Source organism: Chenopodium quinoa, unplaced genomic scaffold (genome assembly GCF_001683475.1).
Source record: "Chenopodium quinoa cultivar QQ74 unplaced genomic scaffold, ASM168347v1, whole genome shotgun sequence".
Lineage (NCBI taxonomy): Eukaryota > Viridiplantae > Streptophyta > Magnoliopsida > Caryophyllales > Amaranthaceae > Chenopodium > Chenopodium quinoa.
Genome location: NW_018743574.1, coordinates 189,357 through 211,558, shown reverse-complemented (window position 1 = coordinate 211,558; position 22,202 = coordinate 189,357). Strand labels below are relative to the sequence as shown.

The window sequence follows — 22,202 nt, the reverse complement described above, 5'->3', positions numbered from 1 at the left end:
TGATCCAAAACTGACTCGAAAAATATCCAATTCATATTTCGACTCGCGTGGACATGGTGGACACAATAATTTAGTATGATCAACTTTAAAAATTGACCAGATCTGACCCGGCCAGACCTCACCGAATCCGATCCGGACACCCGAATTGACACCTCTAATCTTAATAAGACTCTGTTTATTTTAATGGAAAACAGTTTTTTTAGAAAAATGTTCTCCAAGAAAAAATACAATTGTGAAAATGGTTTTCCTTTGTTTGCGTCCTTACAAGAAAAATTGTAGAGAAATGGAGAAGATGGAGAGGAGAGGTATAAGATGTAAAGAGTAGAAAGGAAAATGTGACATACCTTCATTTCAAAAGGAAAACATTTTTCACTTTTGGGAAAACTATTTTTCATCTTTACTGATTTCTATCATTTACTAACAAACAATAGAAATTGGAAAAATCATTTTCTTGAAAAACATTTTCAGTCAAAACAAATGGAGTCTAAGTACAAGCCTTACTTTAGAAGGTAAATCAAAGAATTTGGCTCTATATTTCTATCAAAGTAATAATAATAAGGAAATTTTGCCAAAAACCTCCTTATAAAACACATTTTTGTCAAAACCCACCTTATAAATATGTTTTTTTTTTCTTATTTATTTTTTTTATTTATTTATTTTATTTTGTAAAAACACACCTTAATATACTCCTTATGCTGGATAAGGAAGTTTGACCTTGTATTCCGGTATTGACTACGCCACGTGCCTCTCCCATGTTCTCTCAATACCACCCTTTTTATTTTTCCCCTCTTTTTCCTTCCAATTAGACTTTCTTTCACCTCTATTCTTCCCCTTTTCGAATTACTCTCAATTGAGTGAAGGCAACAACTAACCTCCATTTTTTCCTTCCAGATTGTGCAAGAGACCGCAATTAAGCCAGGTAACTTATGAAATTTGTTGAAATTGTTACTCAATTTCTATGGACAGTTCCCATCAAAATGAAATCACAAGTCTATTCAATTTTAACAAAATGTCTTGGCTGTAACATGGATAAGATGAACTATATTATCATCGAGAACACAATCATTGACACAGGCAAACAAAATTATTGATGTTTATACGATTATACAGATTACGGAACACAACCAGTGACTGCATTGTGTTAAAGATCAAAGAAAAATAAATACAATTTTACTTGGGTGACAATGTGTAATTATGAAACAATGTAAACCATATAGAAAACACAAAATGATGAATATAGTTCGCATAATAGTTAATAAATACATGATACATTTGAGTGACACAATGACATTGTGATTATAATTAATTTAATGTTACTTGTATAAGAATAAAATAGTTTGATTATCCTGCATTTGATTTCAATGCTCTTAGAAAAATTACAATTAGATCCTAGCAAAGGTAGACTATTACCTTACTTGAATCATTAATAAATAATCAAAAATGTATACGTCGAAAACTTAATATATTAAGTTAGTTGAGGTCTAGGTTGTTGATCGAGGGTATAACATAACATGGTTAGCCCATATGGTACATACAAAGAGCCAAAACAACAGTTATTGAAGGCCAAACCCTATTCGCTAACCAACTTGACGCGAACCTCTCTACCTTGTTAGCGTAGCAACAAGCCCTATTTTTGGCGAACATTTTGGGTGTAGATTTCCCAATACTGTTCCTTGCAAATCCTGCCAATTTGTCGAAAAATGAAGATTTATTCTTGTTGTCGACTTCTTCAAACGAATCCTCTTTTTTCGTGTTACGCAATCCTATGGCACGTTGCAAGTACACTTGGACAGTTTTAGTTGGTTGTACATGGTGGAACCGCGTTTCAGCTAACCATTGAGATGAAATATATAGGCTTTGGTTCACCTCAACCTCTTCAAACACTTCAAAACTCGGAGTGCTTGAGAAGTTGTCAATATCATTGTCGTTTATGAAGTTCTTGTTAAGTTCATCTGCATGTATGTATGGTACGACATTGTAAGAAATTAAAATTTGTCAAAGTAATAACGTATCGAAGAATCGAAGGGATATAATACCTTCAATATCATGTTCCCCATGGAACAATGTTGAATTGTTTTCTATAGGGACCATGCCATATTCTTCCCTAGTCTCCTGCATGACATCAAATTACAAGAGAAATTTAGAAAAAATATTTTAAAAATAAATATTTGTAATAAATTTAGCGTAAAAAAATCTCTATAATAATTACCTTTTCTGAATTTCTTTCATCAAAAACAACTAAATCAGAAAAATCCACCATCCTTTCTGATTTCAACTCATCTACATTCCCCATTCCAACCAAGCTCGTATTCATATTATCCTCCCATGAATTCTCCATTATCGGCCTCATCGAATTTGCCTGATTATTCATTGTATCACCATAGTTGTGATTGTTGTAGCTTTGTCCTCCTATCATGGTGTTGGGGTGACTTATAAGATCTTGTTGAGCTTGAGCTACTGATAGTATTTCGTCTAGGATATCACCTCCGGTACTTGTACCGCCATTGTTATAACACATTCCCATATTAGAGAGGTTTGTTGTCCCATAATTTGAAGATCCCTCTACTTCTAGAGGAGGCAAGGTGAAACGATGTTGCAATCTCGCGCATTCGATTGCAATGTCAACCTTCAAAATTGAAAAAAGCAACAAAGAACAATGTTTAATGCTAGCACGCAACAAGTCATGATAAGAAAAATAAGTCAATCATAAACTGCATAATCATTTTAAATATTATGGTGGTTATATTTCAACTGACCACTATAAAATTTTCATGTTTTCTAACGACATGCATATTATATTTTGCTAAGTGATAAAACAAAAAAGGGAAAAGGATTTTATTGTAAAACTTAGGCTTTGTTCTCCTAGCTAGACTTATTTAAAAAAAAAAAAAAAATCAACAACAATAAATTTCTTGTAGTAAAAATAAGGTTTTTTTCGGACAAATACAAATATAAATTAATTCAGCAAAAATAAAGTAAAGAGAATAAAGTCTTATTTACCTTAGAGGGGGGATATGGAAGGGAGCCGCTATTATGAAATGCTGGGGTAGGGAAGCTAAAATCATCTTGATCATTGAGATACTGTAACCATTGTCCATCACCCATATTGCGGTGAGACGAAGAGGATGATGCATGGCCTTGAGCAAAGATATTAGTTGTACATGATCTTTCAATAGGAACCGAGTAGGCAGAGCTTTCGAAGTCATCACATCTTCCCTCGGAGTATATATCTATGCTTGAAGATTGTTGATCACTTGACATTTGAGCCATATTTGTGGTGTAACCATATTGTGGTGCAATCTTGGGTGGTGTTGGTGGTGTTGTTTTCTTGAATATTCGACATAGCGCATAAGCATCCTAGCATATGTAACAAAACAAGCATAAAATATGATTAAAAATTATAGGAAAATAAAAATATGTAAGTTATTATATAAGATAAGTATGATTAAAAAATTTAAATCATTTAGGGTGGTTATAATAATTAAAAGTATGATAAATCTTAGAATAGCAAGCATCATTGATAAATGAAATTTTTACAAGATTAAATTATCATGTTCTTCATTTCTAATTTAATTATTTGTCTAGCTATTTGATTATAAATTTTCCATAATTCGTCATAAAAATGACAAATTAATGTTATAGAAAATAAGTACCAAGACGGCAAGACCTTATGATCTAAGGACATTACTACTATACTCTCGGTCTTAATTATATGAAATAATGCTTTAAAATTTTACTATTGATCATGTTCATCTTGAGAATATATGTACATACCTGTAGGCCAGAAACAACTTCACACTCCCTCTCATCAAGGCGATACTCGTGCATAACCCAACCAGTTCGATGTCCATGAGGTGCTCTCCCTCGATAGTAAACCAATGTTTTCTTCATCCCCACAGCTCGCAATTGTGAGTTCACCTTTCGATCCTTTCCAGTAGCCTTCCAATAACCCGCCTTTGTTGCACGGTTAGTCCTTGAGCCATTAGGGTACTTGCGATCCCTAGGGCTAAAGAAATACCACTCCAAATCCTTGCTTGGCAGTAGTGATTTACCTTCAATATGAAAAATCAATAAAAATTAAACCTTAATTTTCTCTAATATTGTCATGAAATAATAACTAATAATACTTGAAATATAAGTATAAGGTTTTTCTTATTATAAACTTTGATACGCGTTAAACAAGCTAATGAAAATGAATCTCTTGGAAATTGGAAAAGACATTAATACTATTATCGTGATTCGATTAATTTCACGATATATTTCGACGTTGATTGTGCAAAAAGAAATGGAAAAAAAAAATCAATTAATTAAGCTGAAGGGAAGTGCTTTAAAAGAAAAGCATATAATGCAAGTAGAACCTGGAAATTAAAAGAACAATTATTGCAAAGCCCTAAAAAGAAAGGAAACCTTATAAAGCAAAGGATTTCTTTTTGACTAGTAAACGATTAATCCTCCAACAAGTTTCAAGTTTCTTCTGTTATATGTTACTTCTATTATCCATTTTTATGTAAATGTAATTCTAGAATTTAATTTATGTATTAAAACAATTAAAGAGAATGTTTGTTTAGACATAAATTGGACTCCCTTTCAAAAAAGACATAGATTATGCGAAGTACTAGTTTTTCTTTATCTTAAATCGCATTTTTCCATGCAAGACTTAGTTTCCAAGTTTTTTTATTTAATAGGATCCTAAATACTGAAAAACAGAAACATATTATAACTTGAAATTATTTATATACAAAATTATACGAATTGAAGTATATATATATATATATATATATATATATATATATATATATATATATATATATATATATATATATATATATATATATCATGCATCCTATATATATCTACCACATATATACCTTCTTATTGATATTAGTTACATAACTATGATTATCTCTAAATGATTTAAATAAAAGAATAAAGAAAAAAATATATATGATTATCCATTTGTTGTTAAAATAAGAAAACTACTATTATCAAATGAAATAAAAAAAAAAAAATTGAGTTTTATACAACTTAACCATCGCATGCAAACTAAAACTTGAAAAATGAAATCAAAACTAATGATTTCAATTCCTTTAATAATTTAAAAATATCAGTTAATGAAAATTTCGAACTTAAAAAATGCACAAGTTAAAAAAAAAAAAATCTAGCTAAGTTATGCAAGAACGAAAGACGTACTTGGCAAGTCCCAAGGTTCACATTTATAGAGATCAACTTCAGCAATGACCTCTAGATCAATCTTACGACCATTGATCTTCCTCTTAAGATAGTAAGCCACCAATTCTTCATCGGTTGGATGAAACCGAAAACCAGGTGGCAATGCAACAGGCGCCATATATGATCAACTGAGTTGTTGTTGTTCTTCTTCTTTGTCGTCTTTTTCTCTTGAGCTTGCTTTTCTCTTGAGGTAAACTAAGAGAAGATGAAGACTCAAAAGAGAAAAAAGAACAAGTTTGAGGAGACCAAAAATGTTAAGGTAGGGTTTGGTATAAAAAAGGGTACTTAACAAGCCAATTATATAAGCACCAATAAAACAAAAAGAAATTACAAAAAGATAAAGGGCCCCACTATGTCTCCCCCACCCTACTTTTATTTCTTTTAAATTTTTTATTTTTAAGTTTTTGATATTTATTTCTTTTAATTATTTTATATTAATATTTAAATTATTTTTTGATATTTTAGCTTTGCCTCTTTCCCCATCTAATTATGATTCCTGTTATCGTTTAATTGAAGCTCTTTAATCTAATTATTTTTTTCTTCTTTCCTACGTAGTATTTTGTATGGAATTTATATATAATTAGTTTTAATATAATGTTAGGGTTTGTTTGGTTGGATGTAGGACGTGGAAATTCCCATGAAAACTCAATGTCCATGAAAATGTAATTCCTAGGAATTGCCCAATATTTTTTGGTTGGATGTAGGAATTTCTACTTCCTATGGAAAGTTTCATTTACCTAGGGGGGCTAGGTAAGTTAATTTCCCCATTTTGTGGGAAGTAGAAGTTTCAAGAAACTCCCACTATCCAACCAAACAAATATACATATATTTATTTCCTAGGAAAATAATTCCCATATATTTGTTAGGCAACCAAACACGTCCTTAATGTATTATAAAATATGAAAGGTAATTAATATTATAATAAAATAATATGAGATCCTATACTTTCATTTTGTCCTATCTTGGGAATCTGACAAAGGAAATCCACGTGGTATTGTTCGATTCGATGCATTACCTGCCGCTAACTGTCATTGAGTTATTAGACCTTGGTGGTTAACGAATTTCGGCGGGTTTCTTCGAAATCTAACATTCAGGCATTCACATGATCGATTACAAATATAACATACTAATTATGTAGTTAATTAATGCTAATTTTTTTGAGGTATAATTAATTAATTTTAATTGTTTAAGCTTGTTTAGATTATCGTTAGGACAACTAAAAACTTAGTGGTGAAAGCAAATATGGTTTGATCCATGATTTGCAAAAATCTACTTTCGATTTATTGTTTTTCCTCATCTGGTTCGTTCGATTTATTGTTTTGTTTTTCAGATAAACACATTAGACAAGGTTAATTTTGTATAGATATTGTGCTCAACTACTGTAAAATTTTCAAAAAAAAGAATTGTTGTAAAATTTTGTTCCTTTCTGATCTCTGTAGTTGTTGTTACATTTTTATGCAAAATAATAGAAACATATTGAGAATTTTAGGTGGACATCCTTTCCTCTTCCTTCAATTATATACTACTTTTTCTGTCTCTTTATTAAAGACTTATTTGGGTTTTTTCACGAAAATTAAAAAAGTTGGTAGAAGTACATAAATGCGTGTGGAGTTAGAGAGAGATAGAGAAGGAAAGAAAAAAAATGGTTGGAAATAATTAAAGAGAGGGAGAGATAAAGCGTTGAAAATTGATACAAAAAGTCATTATTAGTACAAAAAAGTGATGACAACTCATCAAAAAGTGAAAGTGGAAAATATTCTCAAATAGTACAACTTTAAAATAGAAATAGGTCTTTAATTTTGATTTACCAAAAAAGGAATACAGATCTTTAATAAAAGAACGGAGGGAGTACGTAATAGAGAAAAGTTATCTAATTTCAACCTTCAAATTCAGTTTTGTCTTATAAATCTTAAATTTGCACTTTAATTTGTGAGTGAAATTCATCATTCTTTCATCCTATGGTGGCAACCCTTCCTTTGTCAAAGTCTTCATTTGTCTATATTGTAGTTCATGCTCCCTTAGTGGATCATAGTATATATAAATCCAATTCGCTTATAAAGTATTATAGGGACCGTTTGACCGCAACATATGAAAATTTTATAATATAATCAGATGAATGAGAAGGAATTCATCCTTATGTGACTACGAAATTAAATATTGTCAACCTGTCTATTAAAAAATGTTGTATATTTTAGTGATTTTTTTATAACCTCGTATAAATGATATATACGAAAGATATTCTACAGTGTTGTAACATACACCCCATATATCCATGATGTTTTAATTTGTAGTTAGATCTAGATTTCCTTAGTAGATTATGTATGTATACATTTTAGTATTAAAAAAGTACACAAACTGCAGCGTCCAATAGTTCGTGCGGCAGCGGCGTTGGAAATAACCCTAAATCAAAACAAAGTAAAAAAAAACTTACAATCAGAGGTGGCGCGGCAGCGGCGGCTTAAGTAGAGGTGGTGGTGGTGCGGCTTCGGCTTAAGGTAGAGGTGGTGGTGGCTAGGTGGCATCGGCTTGAGCGAGGAAAGACAAGGGGTTCGATTTGCGGTGCGATTTGTGGTGCGTGAGAATGGTGGCTGAGGATTTGTGGGCGGCGACCTGGCATAGGCTTGCACGACGATGGCAAAAACGGCGTGGCGAGGGGTGGCCGGACTGTCAATTTCAGTGTTCGAAACCCAGATCGTCGAATCGGTGTTTCTACTACACCATTGAAGCCAAACTGTCAATTTCAATGCTATTTACGATAAACAGAGTATTGAAGGGGTTTATGGAATTCAATTGAAGATGCATTTAAGGGTCAGATTTAATGACTGATTTGTTGAGGAGGAAATGAGGGGGGAGTAAGGAACGAAGGAGAAGAGTAGGTTCGATCAGTTGAGGCTTGAAAAACTTAAAAGAGTTTATTTCGTATTTGGGTGGTCACAAATAACGCATATTAGCCATTAAAATGAACGTATCAGCCAATTGATGTCTGATATATATCAGTCAACATTATGGACATATCAGATATTAATAAAAACGTATTTCCTCCGTTCTAGTAATATTGCAGCAACTGGACTTTTGCACTATTCATCACACTTGTTTGACCACATATTATGATTTATACGTAAAGTTAAATATAGTCATGTGAAATCTTTTTAGATTCGTCTAGTAAAATATTTTCACAATATCAACTTTTTATAATTTTTACTCACATATAATAATAGATATTTAACATAAAAAATGTGCTTTGGGATACGTTATTTCATCCTTGTTGCAATATTTGTGGAACAGAGGAAGTATCAGTCAACACAAGGAACATATCAGCCAACAAATGGAACATATCAGCCAACAAATGGAACATATCAGCCAACAAAAGATGCATATCAGCCAATTAAAGGAACATATTAGCTAACAAATAAAGCATATCAGCCAACTAAAAGATGAAACCAGCAAACAAAAGCAACAGGTAAGGCAACAAAATAAACACACCAGCCAATACAATGAAACACATAAGACAACAATTAAAATATACTTCCTCCGTTCTATTAATATTGCAACAACGGACTTTTTGGACTATTCATCACTCTTATTTGAGCATATAATATGATTTATACGTTAAGTAAAATATAGTTATGTGGGATCTTATTGGATTCGTCTCATAAAATACTTTCACAATATCAACTTTTTATAATTTTTACTCTTACACAATTATAGATATTTACCATATATAATGTGCGCTGGGATGCTTAATTTCATCCTTGTTGCAATATTAATAAAACGGAGGAAGTACATATCAGCCAATAAAATAAAGATATCAACCAACCAAAGAAATATATCAGCCAACTGATATCTGATAGCAGCCAATAAAAGGAACATACGAAAAATTAAAAAAAATAAAAAAAAAATAAAAAACATCAACCAACAAAAGGAATATATTAGCCAACACAAAAACTATATCAGCTAACAAATAAAACATATCAGCCAACACATGAAACATAACAGTCAACAAATAAATATATCAGCCAGCCTACTGCACGCATAATTTAAGTGCGGCAGTCCACATCCAATACATTCTCAAAAAAGTAAGAGCTAAACATGACAATTTTTTTTTTTTGACATAATTAAGTTAACAAGACAATTTAGGAATATAAAAAAAACAACTAACAACAAGGGAATGAAATTAGCCTAAGCAATAGCTCCGCGTTAGAGTTTTTCCTCCCGATTTAAGGAATCATGAATCGGTTCACATCATGTGTCGCAACCAACCCTTGTGCAGTATTAATTTTTGATTTCTGGTTTAAATTGAAATCAAATTCTAGATAAGCTGATTTAGGATTGAATTGATTATGGCCATGTTTGGTAAATGGATTTTTGGTTAGCTTTTGGCTTTTGGCTTTTTTATGTGGTCAAACAACCAAAAAAAGTGTTTGGTAATTGGCTTTTCAGTTAGCGAAAAAGCTGGCTTTTAAGCCAAAATGAAAAAGCTGCTATGATTAGCTTTTTTTGTTGGTTTTGGCTTGTTGGCCCACTAATTATCCAATAAACAACCAACAAACAACATTTAAATTTACCAAACACTTTTATAAACAGCCAGCTTAAACAACCAATTTCAAAAGTCATTATAAACAGCCAAACATCCAACTGGTCAAACAAGCCAAATGAACCACCCAACATCCAACTGCCAACAATCAATTGCCAAACAAGGCCATTTTTAATTTTGGTTTACATCTCCTTTAAAATATTGGGAACATCTGTATAGTCTACTCTACTACACAACTTGAAGATCACTGAACTACTGACCAAAGCACGTAGTAGGGCTGCAACAAGCTTCGGGTGTGGCCGAATTATGATCACATCTTATCTCTTTGCATTTTAATTTTGATCCAATATTTTCTATTCTTTTTCTTGATCATAAAGGACCAATTCGATCACACTATATTGAGATCATATAGTTTGTAACTTTTAATTTGTTCGTTTTAGATTTATTTTCTATTTTTGATATAGGAACTCAAAATACACAAAGTCAGGAAAATGTTGTCTCAAGACTATAACCTAACTTAACTCTGAATACTTTAATTTTAGGGTAATTTGAACCTATCTAACAATAAGTTAATACTAATCCGTCTTATTCAAGAATTTCCATTTTTCTTTAATGAAAACGATAAAAATATTTGTAAAACTTTAAAATAAAGAGTAATTATTAGAACGTTAAAAGAGAAAACAATTTCAAAGTTTTTTTTAAGAGAGTATTAAAATATTGGTTACAAAACATATTTATAGTCCGTTATAACTTTTTTTTGGGAGAGTATTAAGATATTGGTTACAAAACATATTTATAGCCCGTTATCTTCACTTGAACATAATTATTATTTGAACTTCACTTTAATTCAGTTTAGTTTATATCATTTCAATTCAACTTAAACATAACTTAAATGGACAAGCTATAATACTGAAATTTAGGGGTGAGCACAATCGAACACCTTCAAAATATGACCACTTGGGACCTATTCCTAAAATTTGAAAACCGAAATCGAAATTGGTCAAATTGGATCCAAAATTTGGAAATTGGACTGAGAACCATCGAATACCTGTAATTGGTTTACCAAAATACACAAACTCTGTAATTATTTCTTACAATTTATTTTTTGATTTTTATAATTGTATTTGTTTGTTTATTACTTTATCTATTTATTTATGATTTTAGCCTTTTTTTTTTTTATGCTTTCTTCTTTCTTTTTCTTACATCACTCCTAATACTTAATTGGTTATGACTCAAAAAAAACTAGGAACCCGGACTATCACATTCAATTCTCTTAGTTTAGATTATTTAACTAGTTTAGTATCCGTGCGATGCACGTTTTAAATAAACACATTGTGAGATTTGTTTGTAATACAGAGAAATAAAGTTTTCTACTCCGTTAATATTTTATTTTATGTAATTTCTACTGTAGCATATTAATTGTAAAATATACAAAAAAAATTACAATGAACACTTTTAAACATTGAAATATTAACACACTTGTAAAATAAAAAAAAAGGATTCGGTAGGGACAAAGTACATGAAAGGTTTAATAGATAATAAAACAAAGGTAAAAGTATAAAAATAAAATAAAATAAAATAAAAACTAATGACATCATCATAGCAAATTAACGGGAAAAATTTTTATGTCAAAGTGACATGTGTACAATTTGATAAAGGCATGATGTCAGCAACGTTTTATTTTAGTGTAAGTTAATAAATTTATTATCCGGCTTTAAAACCACTAGATGCTATCAAAATTCCTAATTTCAAAACCGCCGGTTCCTATTCCAATTTTCTTAGTGCAAAATTTTTGCTCACCCATACTTAAATCAATAGGCCTATCCGCGCTAACTTCTTTTAAGTAAGGGTAAGCAAATCGGGTACTCGGTCAAATTTTAAAATCTGGACCCGGTATTAGTTGGGACCGAGTCCTAAAATTTGAAACCGGTTCAATCGGGTCCTAAAATTTAGGAATTGGAATCGGTTCCACCGGGTACTGGTGCCGGCTCCGGGTACCCACTTATACACATATTTGTTAAAATATAATACAAATCAAATTATTTTTTGGTTTATTTTCAATTTTAGCGTTTAATACTTATATTTTTATATGCATTAAGTTGTTTTATTTATGTTAGACATTAATATTATTTTATTAGCTAGATACATTCAACATATATTTTTTTTAAAAATATATTTATTTAAATATATATTGGGTAACCGAATACCCAACCGGTTCCGATTCCTAAAAAATAAGAATTATAATTGAAACCGGTTGCAACCGGGTTCCTTAATTTATTACCCAAAATTGGAACCAGTGGGTCTAATTCCTATTCTAAACCTGCCGGTTCCAATTGCGGGTACCCTGGAATTTTTGCTCACCCATAATTTTCAGTCCTTAAGCAGTTGAGCATAATTCTACACTCCATCTGTTCTTCTGCTGAAGTTGAATGCATAGTCAGACCAAAAGGGTGTTAATGGTGTGCATTTGCGCACCCACTAACCCCTGAATTTCAATCCAATTCCATTTTCAAAATCAATAAAGTCATGATCATATCTCACCCCCTAATCCTACTTTCTCCCCAAAATCTTCACACCCACTTTAAACCAACTGTTTTCCTACCTTCAACCTTTAAACCATGGAAATTGAGGCCCCACAAAATTCAGTGTTCAACAGCAGTTAACAATGACGGAGAAGCTTTTGATTGGAAAAAATGGGTGCCTAAAAGAATTGATTTTGGGCCTGATAAAGTTCTTCAATCAATTGCTGGTGCAACCTCAAGTCCAATTTGTCAGTTCATTACTTCTCCTACAACTTTCTTGCATTGTGTTGACTCTAGAATTAAATTGGTAATTTCCCTCTTTTTATTTGATTTGATTTTGAGTTATTGATTTTGTTTTTTAGGGTATTTTTTAACTGTATGAAACAATTGCTTTCATGTGAACTGTATAAATTACTCCCTTTTGATTACATGAAGTTGGGTTCTGTTATGTATGCCTATATTAGAAGATGATTGTGAGTTGGAGAGAATTTTAAGTTTTAATTGAAGCTGTGATTTTGATATTCATGGCTACTGTATGTGATTTTGTGATTGCTCTTTTGCTATCACAATGCGGAGGGATAAGGCTGCATACATCCGAGACCGCTCTGACCGTAGTAAGAGTAGTATTTTCTTTATAAGCAATGGGGTAATGATTTTGTTGTTGTATGCAATGGTCCTTTGTGATAACTAACTTTATAGCTTGCTTATTGTAGGTAAGAGTAAATTCATTTGGCAGCGCTTTCATTATATCTAAGCATTGAAAAGAGACAATCTATTTGGTGCTTGTGAAAGCGTATGCTCTAACATAATGTTGCAATAATGGGAGAATCCCAATGGACAATTGTGAACAAAACTAGAAAATTATTTTCGAGGGGCCAAAATTTTCATTTGGCTTTTTGAGAGGACCAAGTAAAAAGTTTAATCTATTTCCAAAAAGATTTTTAACATTTTTGGGTGCCAGGCTCCCCTTATGTTTCGCCCTTGCTTGTGAACTTCTTCATGTTATTTAATGTACTTGTTTTAGCTAACATGAGTGATGACCGACGATTCCTGATGGTCTCAATTGACAATTTGTTTCCCCCTTCTAAGTATCTGCAGTACTTAACTCTTTGACTAAAAAGGGATACTGTGTATTATCATGGGTGCCCGATTACTTGTATTATGTAATAGGCCAAAGGAGATCAGAAATTTTCATGGATGAAAAGCAACAAATTTAGATGTGCCATGAGAAATTTTTTAGTCAGACATATAGTAAGAGGGACACGGGATGAGCTGGGACTTATTTCTCGAGTTCAAGGAATAAGAATGTAAGAGTTTCAATTGACTTATTTCAGGCTATAGGTTTCATCCATATTGCATTGATGCATTTGTTTGACTAATCTCTTCCAGCGCTCAGGGTGCATTAATATGAAAATGTATTATTTGCATTAGCCTAAATTTGTAGGCATTTTTTCTTTCTCTTATATATCAAAGCTTTGCAGCAGAAATCAAATGAACTAATCAGCAACAAATGATCAAAAACATGAACAAAGCTAAGGACACATTGATTTAATCCATCACTACTCAATAATCACAATAATAGTTCACCTTATTAGCATAATTATTCTGAGGTTAATCATTGACTTTGTAGCATCTCTGTATATTGTGCCCTGGTAAATGGCAATGATCACAATAATAGTTCACCTTTCTTTGATCCTTGTGTTTTTTTTTGGGGCATTATGACTAATTTATATGGACTGAAACAATAATTATGTATGCTTGGGTAATTGGATGCAACATCTGTTATTAACGCATGTATATCATTGTCCTAGCAATGTTATGGAGTATAGGTTTTTTTTTTTTTTTTTTCTTTTTTTTTACAGGAATGTTATGGAGTATGTTGCTTGAAAGAATTTTGACATTCTGCTAGCGTTACAGTTATAAATTTTATAGTCTCCTTATAGTCTATTGACTTATGATGTGGATTTCTAGTTTGTGACTTCATAAATAGATATGCAAAGTTTGTAAACACATTGAGGTGACAAGGACTTCATTATATTGATCTAAACAAACCTGACTATTTGCTTCTCTTATGTTTTTCTCATCTGGGAACTTTATCCCTGTCAGTTAAGACGTACATTTACTTTGCAGGTGTGGCTTATAGTGTTAGTTTTCTTGCCAGCTCGCTCCCATATTTACATGCGCTTTGGGATTGTTCTTTCTCTTGCTCTTCTGTCCACTTGGATACTCCCAACAGATGTGTGGAAGGTATGTTCGTTTATTCTTTATTTTGTGGAGCTACCTATAAATCTATAATAAGTAGGTTCTTTGAGGAATGGTTTTGACAGAGCTTGCATATATCTCCAAAAAATTATTATCTATCAACCTTAGTTGTTTACTTTTTGACGATTTACATCTGTATTTCGTTACTACGTAGCTTAATTTATTTATTTATTAATTCGCTGCAGTGAAGTAGATTTTTTTTGAGAGGGGGTATCAATGTGATATTGTGAATTTTGTAGTGAATGTGGTGTCCTAGATGCATGGAGTTGGGATGAAGGAGTTCTTTTTTATTTTGTTATTGAGAAGGATTTGAGTTATCTCATTCTGAATGTGGTGTCAATCAGGGAAAATGTATAGTATGGAAATGAACGCATCATTTGTCAACATGGAACCCCTGATTGACCCTATCCCAGCCAATATATAAAACCATGTATAAAGCCAAAAGGATTCATCAGTCATCATTGTAATTTTTCTTAGTGAGAAAACTTAAGTTTAGCTTGGGATTTTGAAACAACCTCATATATTGGTATATGTGTTGGTTATCTATAAGATTTATTTAAGCAATAATAAAGAAAATGTTATTATTATGGATTTTTAGAGTCAGCCCTCATATTTGTCTTAAAACTGGTTTGAAGTGAGTTTGCACATATCTTAAACTCTGAAGACCCCAATAAAATAAAGGCTCTTCAGGTCAACACCTACTGCGCATATCACTCACATCAAACACTTTTTGCTATCAAATAATACAAATTGGGTGTAATCTTTCTTTATATTTGCAACTCATTATTTGTGGACCTCCAGGAATGAGTAACTTAATTTTTACTGCAAAGAAATTCTGGTTAAAGTATGTAAGCTTCTTTTGAAATTCGTTTGCTTGAGTTTTTTTTGTCCCTTTGGCAGGATCAATTGGGCAGAGTGACATTGCTGTCCATAATTTTATTTATAGTGCTGGGACTGACTGCTGATAGTGTTCTTCCCAGTGTCACTCAGAGGACTCCAATGCCATCTTTAACTGGACTTCCAAGTATCCCTTCATCATTTAAAAACTATACATATGTGCTTTTTAAGTTTGGACCTTTACAGATGACAAGGAAAGGACTCTCGGTTGCAAGTACATCTGCATGCCTTACGTTCACTGTAAGTTTTTTTTTTATTTTTTTTATTTTGTGCTTTTGAAGTTAATTGTTCTATATTATGATTTCGAAGGTCCTATAGTTTCTTTGCTGAATTGTATATCCATCCTCACGTAGACCTGGAAAATGGGTCGTTCGGGTCGGGTATGGGTCGGGTCAATTTTGGATCAGTCAACATTCGGGTCGGGTATGGGTTGGTTTGGGTCATTTCGGGTTTCGAGTATGATTCAGGTCAGGTTTTGGGTCGAGTTCGGGTGGGATCATTTCGGGTCAAGTATGTTCAGGTCATACACGGGTTGGGTCAAAATCAAGTTAGGTCATGTTCGGGTTGTTACATTTGTGGATCATGTTCAAATCAATAATTTTATATTTTGTTATTGTTATAATAAGAACTATCAAATCGGTTTTATGAGCTTAGCTACGGTTGAAGATGAACAATTTGAGTTATTTTTGGTACTAGACATTTTTAGTTCAATTATAAAGTAACTTTAGTTTGGGACATATCAGTTATCGGGTCTGTTCGGGTCAATTTCGGGAAACGGGTTTGTTCAGGTCAAACACTTCGGGTCAATTTCGGGTCGGGTCAACTCGGGTCGGGTCAGTTTGGGTGTCGGGTCAGGATTGGGTCAACTCCATTTTCGGGTCGGGTCAATTTCGGGTTCGGGTCATTTTTGGGTCGATGTTTTTGGGTCGATGTTTTTGGGTCATGGGTCGGGTCATTCGGGTCGGGTCATCGGGTCTGGGTCAGGATTGCCAGGTCTAATCCTCAGTGCATGTGTTCATGAATTAGTACCTCTTTTCTGTTTGTAGCCAAATATCTTCTATTTTGTAAAGTTTGTAGCCAAATATCTCCTTATTACCTCTTTTCTGTTTGCATTACTATTTCCTTTATAGATAGAATAATCTATCTTCAACCTCAGTGCTCATGTATGCTCAAATTTAAGTTATTGCAAGATACACTGTTCGCAGAAGTGAGTGTCTACTATCTTGTCAGATATTACAAAGTGCTAGCCTCTGTTTGTCGACAACTCCCCCGGAGCAACTTGCATCAGCGTTACGGTGGTTCCTTCTCCCTTTAGCTCATATTGGTGTTCCAGTGGATGAAATTGTTCTTACTTTGATGCTTTCGTTAAGGTTCATAAATCTTATTTTTGATGAGGTAATTCTTATTTATTTTTCTCTGCTTCTTTTTCCTTATGGGACAGTTGAATACAGGGTTGTGTTCCGGTTTGCTTACTACTCTCACTTCCTCTGAAGGCATTTTATTATTAGCTGCTTCTAACCAGCAATCATAATGTTAAGTCCGCATATTCTTCTCATGTAACTTGTGTCTGGTAGGTCCGGAATGTTGCTCTTGGAATTCTCTCTCGTAGAATTGATTGGCAGGATTTGACACTCCTGGAGAAAGTTGATGGTAAGTGCAGGACTTCAGCATAATATAGGATCTTGAATATTCTTTGCTTGATTATTTGCAAACCTTTTATAACACAAATCAAATGTATATGCAAAGTATAGCTGTCAGTTTTCAGCCAAGCAACTGTATCAAGCCATTCTTACATTTTCTGTTAACTGGGAAAATGCTGCCACAATGTGCAGTATGGAAATTGATATAATCCTCCCTTATCTTCTATAAATCCCATGAAATTGGTGTCATTGGCCTCTTTCTGATTCGTCTCTTTTTTTAATATCTTTCTTTCCTCCCAACTTCTCTCTTTATTTTAGCACATTCTATGGCCAAGGAAGTTGGCCAACTCCTTCCTTTTCCTGTATCTCATGAAGCATGTGTCGTGGCTTCTCTTTCTTTCTTTCTCATATTAAAATTTCTTCCCTGTCCAATACCCTTTCCTCCCTCATGCGAGACATCTATTAATTCTTTTTTTCCCCTCTTTTATACAATATAAATTGTGTAATCTATTTATTAATTTTCTGTAGAGCTCTTTTGTAGTGGCACTATTTTGGTTGTAACTATTTCATCCTTTACTTCCATTGCCTTCCTGGTTTACACTTTGTAGGACCATGTTTACCTTCTCTCTTATCACCAAACTGTTTCATTGCTTTTATTTATTTTTGTTGGATGGTACATGGTATACATGTGGTGTTCTGAGGAAGTGCTGTTCCCCTTCCCATATTCTTTCACTTTGTTCTAACAGCTCAGCTTCTAATGAAATTTTATTTATTTTTTGACATGCAGTCTTCGTGATGTATATCAGGCGGATCTTTAAGAATATTTTTAGCCATGCAGAGCAAATATCACAGGTTCTACACATTTTCCTAAGACCTCTTTTGGATCTTTCTTTTTGTTTTGTCTTTTTTTTTTCCTTTGTGAGATATTTGATGCTGCACAGAATGTGAGAATTATTTATTAATTAATTTATTTTGATGTATAAACCTGTGTTACATAAACTTAGCTGGAAGTATTCAACAGGAGTAGTGTCATCGTATATCAGCTATAGGCTTAAATTGCCAAAACCTGTTCTATGGACTAATTTAGAGTGTGGAGTAGCTAACACAAAACTTGTGCTACCCTCTTCACACAAACTTTGCCAGAAGTTTTCAATGAGCATAGTGTTCCTGTATGTTTGAAACCGAATGCAAGTACACAACTTTTGATTTTTGACTTACCCAAGACTTTATTTAGCATGTCAGATTGTTGTGGTGATTATTTTTTGTACAGTTGTGTATGTAGTTCTTAACTAGGCAATTTGTTGACAATAGCTAATCTTTGGTATGTGATCCTTTTGCAAGCCCACTTCCTAATTGCACGTTTTCTCTCTTTGGGAGGCCGATGAACAGTTTAATTTGTTGTCTTTATTTTGTTTCTATATTGTGTGTACAGGCTTCTATAATTTTTATTCTTGTGTTAATGTTTAATTGTTTATTTAGACAACCTGTTTAGTTTTTTTTCCCTTCATGAATATTTCTGAGAATGCTCTCTTTGTGGTTGTTGACAAGTGGAGTCAAGTAGTCATAGACTCATGTAAAACTGAAAAAGCAACTTGTACAAGGTAGCTAGAACTTAGAACCAAATCTGCTGAAGTGCTCAAGTCCCTGGTTTTGTGTTTAGGCAATAAGGCTGTGCGATTGGTCCAGGGGCTGGAAGGGGTGATAGTAAAAAGAATTTAAATGTGGTCAGAAATTGCTTAGATTTCAAATGTGTTGAATTATCTGAAGAAGGTTCTTTTATAACAAAGATATGTATTAAAGAAAAGAACACAAATGCTTTGTTTGAGGCAAATCTTACTCCCTCAGGAATTTGGTGGTAAAAAAAAAGGTTGGGATATTATTTGCTGCTGTGTACCTGCGCTGTTTAATCTGTTTACATTTTGCTTCTAAATTTATCTAGCTAAACAAGTGAAATCCATTTCTTGAATGAGGCATTCACTGCTTTCTGGTATTGGCTTTCCCTTTGTGAACTGTTTCAGTTAGCTGATTAATTCATGTACCTTTAAAAACAAAAGGAACATACACATCTATCTTTAAATCACTCACATTCTTCTGAAGAGATTGGATGACACTTAAAATTTAGAAAAAAAACTTCTCGTCTCGGTTTGTATGGTAAGGTATGGAAGGCTCCATCTTCATCAGATTTGGTAGAGTTATAAGAAAGTGAGAGCTCATCTCCTAGTGTTTTTCCAAGATGTATGGGTCATTTGTAAATCTGAAGACAATTTGATGACCCTAGGTGGGAGATATTTACTGCTTCTGCTGTTGTCCTCAACTTCCTGGTAGTAATTGATTTTCCAATTCTGCAGGCCATGATTGTTCGAGGTTTTCGAGGTGATAGCAATCGTCACAAGATACACTTCGAAAACTCATCTTTTATGATGCCTAATCTCATCTCGTTATTGGCTCTCTGTGGTGTTATTGGTGCTACGAAGCTGTCAGGGTCCTTATTGGTCTGATGACCAGCAGCCTTATTTATTTTGGAAATGCTATTATCATCAGCAGACAACGTTCAGCACTCCTAGTTTCACCCATATAAACAGGCAAACCAGCTTTGTCTCCTGGAGTTTCTGGATGATGCTTTTGTTCTGTCATCAGACTTGGAAAGGCTAACAATTTACTGAGATAATTGAAGGAGTCATCCTTGAAGAGCCATCCTTGAGATTCCGTGACAACAACAACTCCAACTACGAAAATTCGAAGAATTTCAAACTAACTGTATTCTAACACAGATTTGCTTCAGAGGCCTCTACCAGCCATTTCTAGAATTGGACTTAAAATGTGCAGGAGTTTGTTTTGGTTAGTCTCACTGTCTAAGGCTCTTCGTCTTCCATTTAAATTATTTGGCTGTCCATCAAAGTCCAAAGCTAAGCATGCAAGTGCAAATGCAAAGTTTTAGCATCGCCTCATTTTTCAGCATTAACATACTTGTAATGTCAATTACTACTTTGAAGTTCAATTAGCGCATCATTATTGATTTGTGCATTTTTCATTCATACGTTAAAATGAACTAGATTTATGCCTGGTTTAACATTTTATATACTTATATAAAATTAGTGATGGTGGCTAGGGAAGGGAGGGGTGGTCGGCTTGGTCATGGAGGTTTTTTTTTTGTTGAAAACCACTTAGGTGTTAACACATGTCTAGGTAACCTATTATTACAAGTTAGTGACTTAATGTGACCAAAGAAACAAACCACTTAACTCTATTAATATGATGTTAATTGCCTCTAAGCTTTTTCTTTAATTTGTGTGATTTAATAATTTACCTCTTATAAATAGTGTGTATGGACAATTATATTCTCTAAAATGTTTATTTATCTATTTGCCTACATTAACCTTAATTGCTTTACAAAAAAAAAAAAAAAAAAAAAAAATCATCATAACCATAGTGTGCGGATGTTTATACCCCTAAAAATATTTGTTTACATATTTGCTCTCATTTTGTTGCCAACAACTAAAAAGCTCTCCGAAAATGACTATATATAGCGCGAGCATTGCATGCGTTAGCTACCCTAGTACACTCAAAAGTTTAGATTAATAGATAATAACACAAAATTTGAATTATTATAAGCGAATGGCTTAAAATTGAGATTATTTTCCCCAAAATAGTGTAAGAAATTAAAACGGATATGATTGTATGGGTTAGAGAGAGAATAATTAAATTACTATGGCAGTTACCCATTTTAAAAAATGAGTTATTTCCTTATGATGGGCGACATTAGCGATTCGAAAAAGATTTTTCATGAAGAAGAAATTTTAATGGGACATTAAAATTATTTGCCGGATTCACTTTATAATTATTTGTCCAAATCAATATAAAAGTAATATCAAATAGAATGCAAAATTAAAATTGGGTTAAGTCTTGAGTGATTTTCAATTTGTTTTGAGTGAAAATACACCTCAACATTAAGTTATACAATAAAAACCTTGTAATAGATTTTGCTTGTATTTAGGTTATCGCAATAAAAGAAGAATAATGGCAAACCAGGTGAGGGATTGGGGTAATAACGACAGTTTAAGTGGATGCACTGAGGACTATGAAGGTTCTAATTTTAAACCAATTGACCGGCAAGTTTGATATCTCTTCTTGGATAATCGACACCGGCGTCACTCATCACGTAACCGGGAATAGTTCATGGTTATTTGACACACAAAAGTTTGATTGTCCAATCGGGTTACCAAATGGTGCAAAAGTGGTGGCTACTCTGATGGGTTCCGTTTCTCTGTCCGACGACATAACTCTGACCGAAGTCCTCTATGTTCCCAACTTAAATTGCAATTAATTCTCTGTCTCCCAACTTAATGATGATTTATAGACTATTGTTCAATTTGATTCTAATAGTTGTGTTATACAGGACCAAACGAAGGAGCTGCTTGGAACAGGGACTAGGAGAGATGGACTATACTACTTTAGCAAACCGAAATTTGTGTCACGGGTAGAAGGTACATCAAATCTGGAGTTATGGCATCGTCGTCTTGGTTATCCTTCCGAAAAAGTAGTAAAGTTAATTCCGCATGTTTGTGGTAATAAACATCATTTAGGTTCTGGTTGTGAGGTATGTATGTATGCTAAACATCCGAGAGATTAATTCCCTTTAAGTGATAATAAAGCTTCTAGAATATTTGAGAAAATTCATTGTGATTTGTGGGGTCCATATCGTCATGTTTAGTCTTGTGGAGCTCGTTATTTTTTAACCATCGTTGATGATTTTTCAAGAGCAGTTTGGATCTATTTGTTAGTAGACAAATTGGAGGTCTTTTGAATGTTATGTCGTTTGTTGCTATGGTAGATCGTTAATTTTCTCAGACAATTAAGGTTGTTCAGAGTGATAATGGGACCGAATTTAATTGTTTACTAGAATATTTTAGAGCTACCGGAATCATATTCCAAACTTCATGTGTCGGTACCCCTCAACAAAATGGTCATGTTGAAAGGAAACATAAACATATTCTGAATGTGGGACGTGCTTTGAGATTTCAAGCTAAATTACCAATTTATTTTTGGGGGGAGTGTGTACTCACCGCTGCTCATTTGATTAACCGCACCCCATCCCCACTCTTACACAATAAAACACCT

General features: G+C 33.2%; 2 protein-coding genes across 2 annotated transcripts; one reads left to right on the top strand and one right to left on the bottom strand.

The window, feature by feature from the left end:
* Positions 1-1,310: 1,310 nt before the first annotated feature.
* On the bottom strand, positions 1,311-5,759 carry LOC110681802 (NAC domain-containing protein 86-like). The gene is made up of 6 exons (XM_021857925.1): positions 5,191-5,759; positions 3,775-4,052; positions 3,001-3,357; positions 2,210-2,626; positions 2,037-2,112; positions 1,311-1,952 (listed from the first exon to the last, which is right to left on the bottom strand). Exons 1-6 carry the CDS (start codon positions 5,345-5,347, stop codon positions 1,516-1,518), a joined length of 1,722 nt encoding a protein of 573 aa, XP_021713617.1. The 5' UTR covers positions 5,348-5,759; the 3' UTR covers positions 1,311-1,515.
* Positions 5,760-12,102: 6,343 nt separating this feature from the next.
* LOC110681801 (protein ABCI12, chloroplastic-like) lies at positions 12,103-20,119 on the top strand. Its single transcript, XM_021857924.1, has 7 exons — positions 12,103-12,592; positions 14,416-14,532; positions 15,448-15,684; positions 16,675-16,839; positions 17,019-17,094; positions 17,872-17,936; positions 19,433-20,119. The coding sequence occupies exons 1-7, from the start codon at positions 12,290-12,292 to the stop codon at positions 19,580-19,582; spliced, it is 1,113 nt and encodes a 370-aa protein (XP_021713616.1). The 5' UTR covers positions 12,103-12,289; the 3' UTR covers positions 19,583-20,119.
* Positions 20,120-22,202: the final 2,083 nt, after the last annotated feature.

What these genes read in the sequence shown, in the direction of transcription:
- LOC110681802 (XM_021857925.1), bottom strand. Translation starts at nt 5,347, where the DNA reads ATGGCGCCTGTTGCATTGCCACCTGGTTTTCGGTTTCATCCAACCGAT. An exon ending in TGAACCTTGGGACTTGCCAA is followed by an intron (nt 4,053 to 5,190) that starts GTACGTCTTTCG and finishes TTCATATTGAAG; the next exon opens with GTAAATCACTACTGCCAAGC. An exon ending in TGGGGAACATGATATTGAAG is followed by an intron (nt 1,953 to 2,036) that starts GTATTATATCCC and finishes ACATACATGCAG; the next exon opens with ATGAACTTAACAAGAACTTC.
- LOC110681801 (XM_021857924.1), top strand. Translation starts at nt 12,290, where the DNA reads ATGATCATATCTCACCCCCTAATCCTACTTTCTCCCCAAAATCTTCAC. An exon ending in TTGACTCTAGAATTAAATTG is followed by an intron (nt 12,593 to 14,415) that starts GTAATTTCCCTC and finishes TTTACTTTGCAG; the next exon opens with GTGTGGCTTATAGTGTTAGT. An exon ending in TCCCAACAGATGTGTGGAAG is followed by an intron (nt 14,533 to 15,447) that starts GTATGTTCGTTT and finishes TCCCTTTGGCAG; the next exon opens with GATCAATTGGGCAGAGTGAC.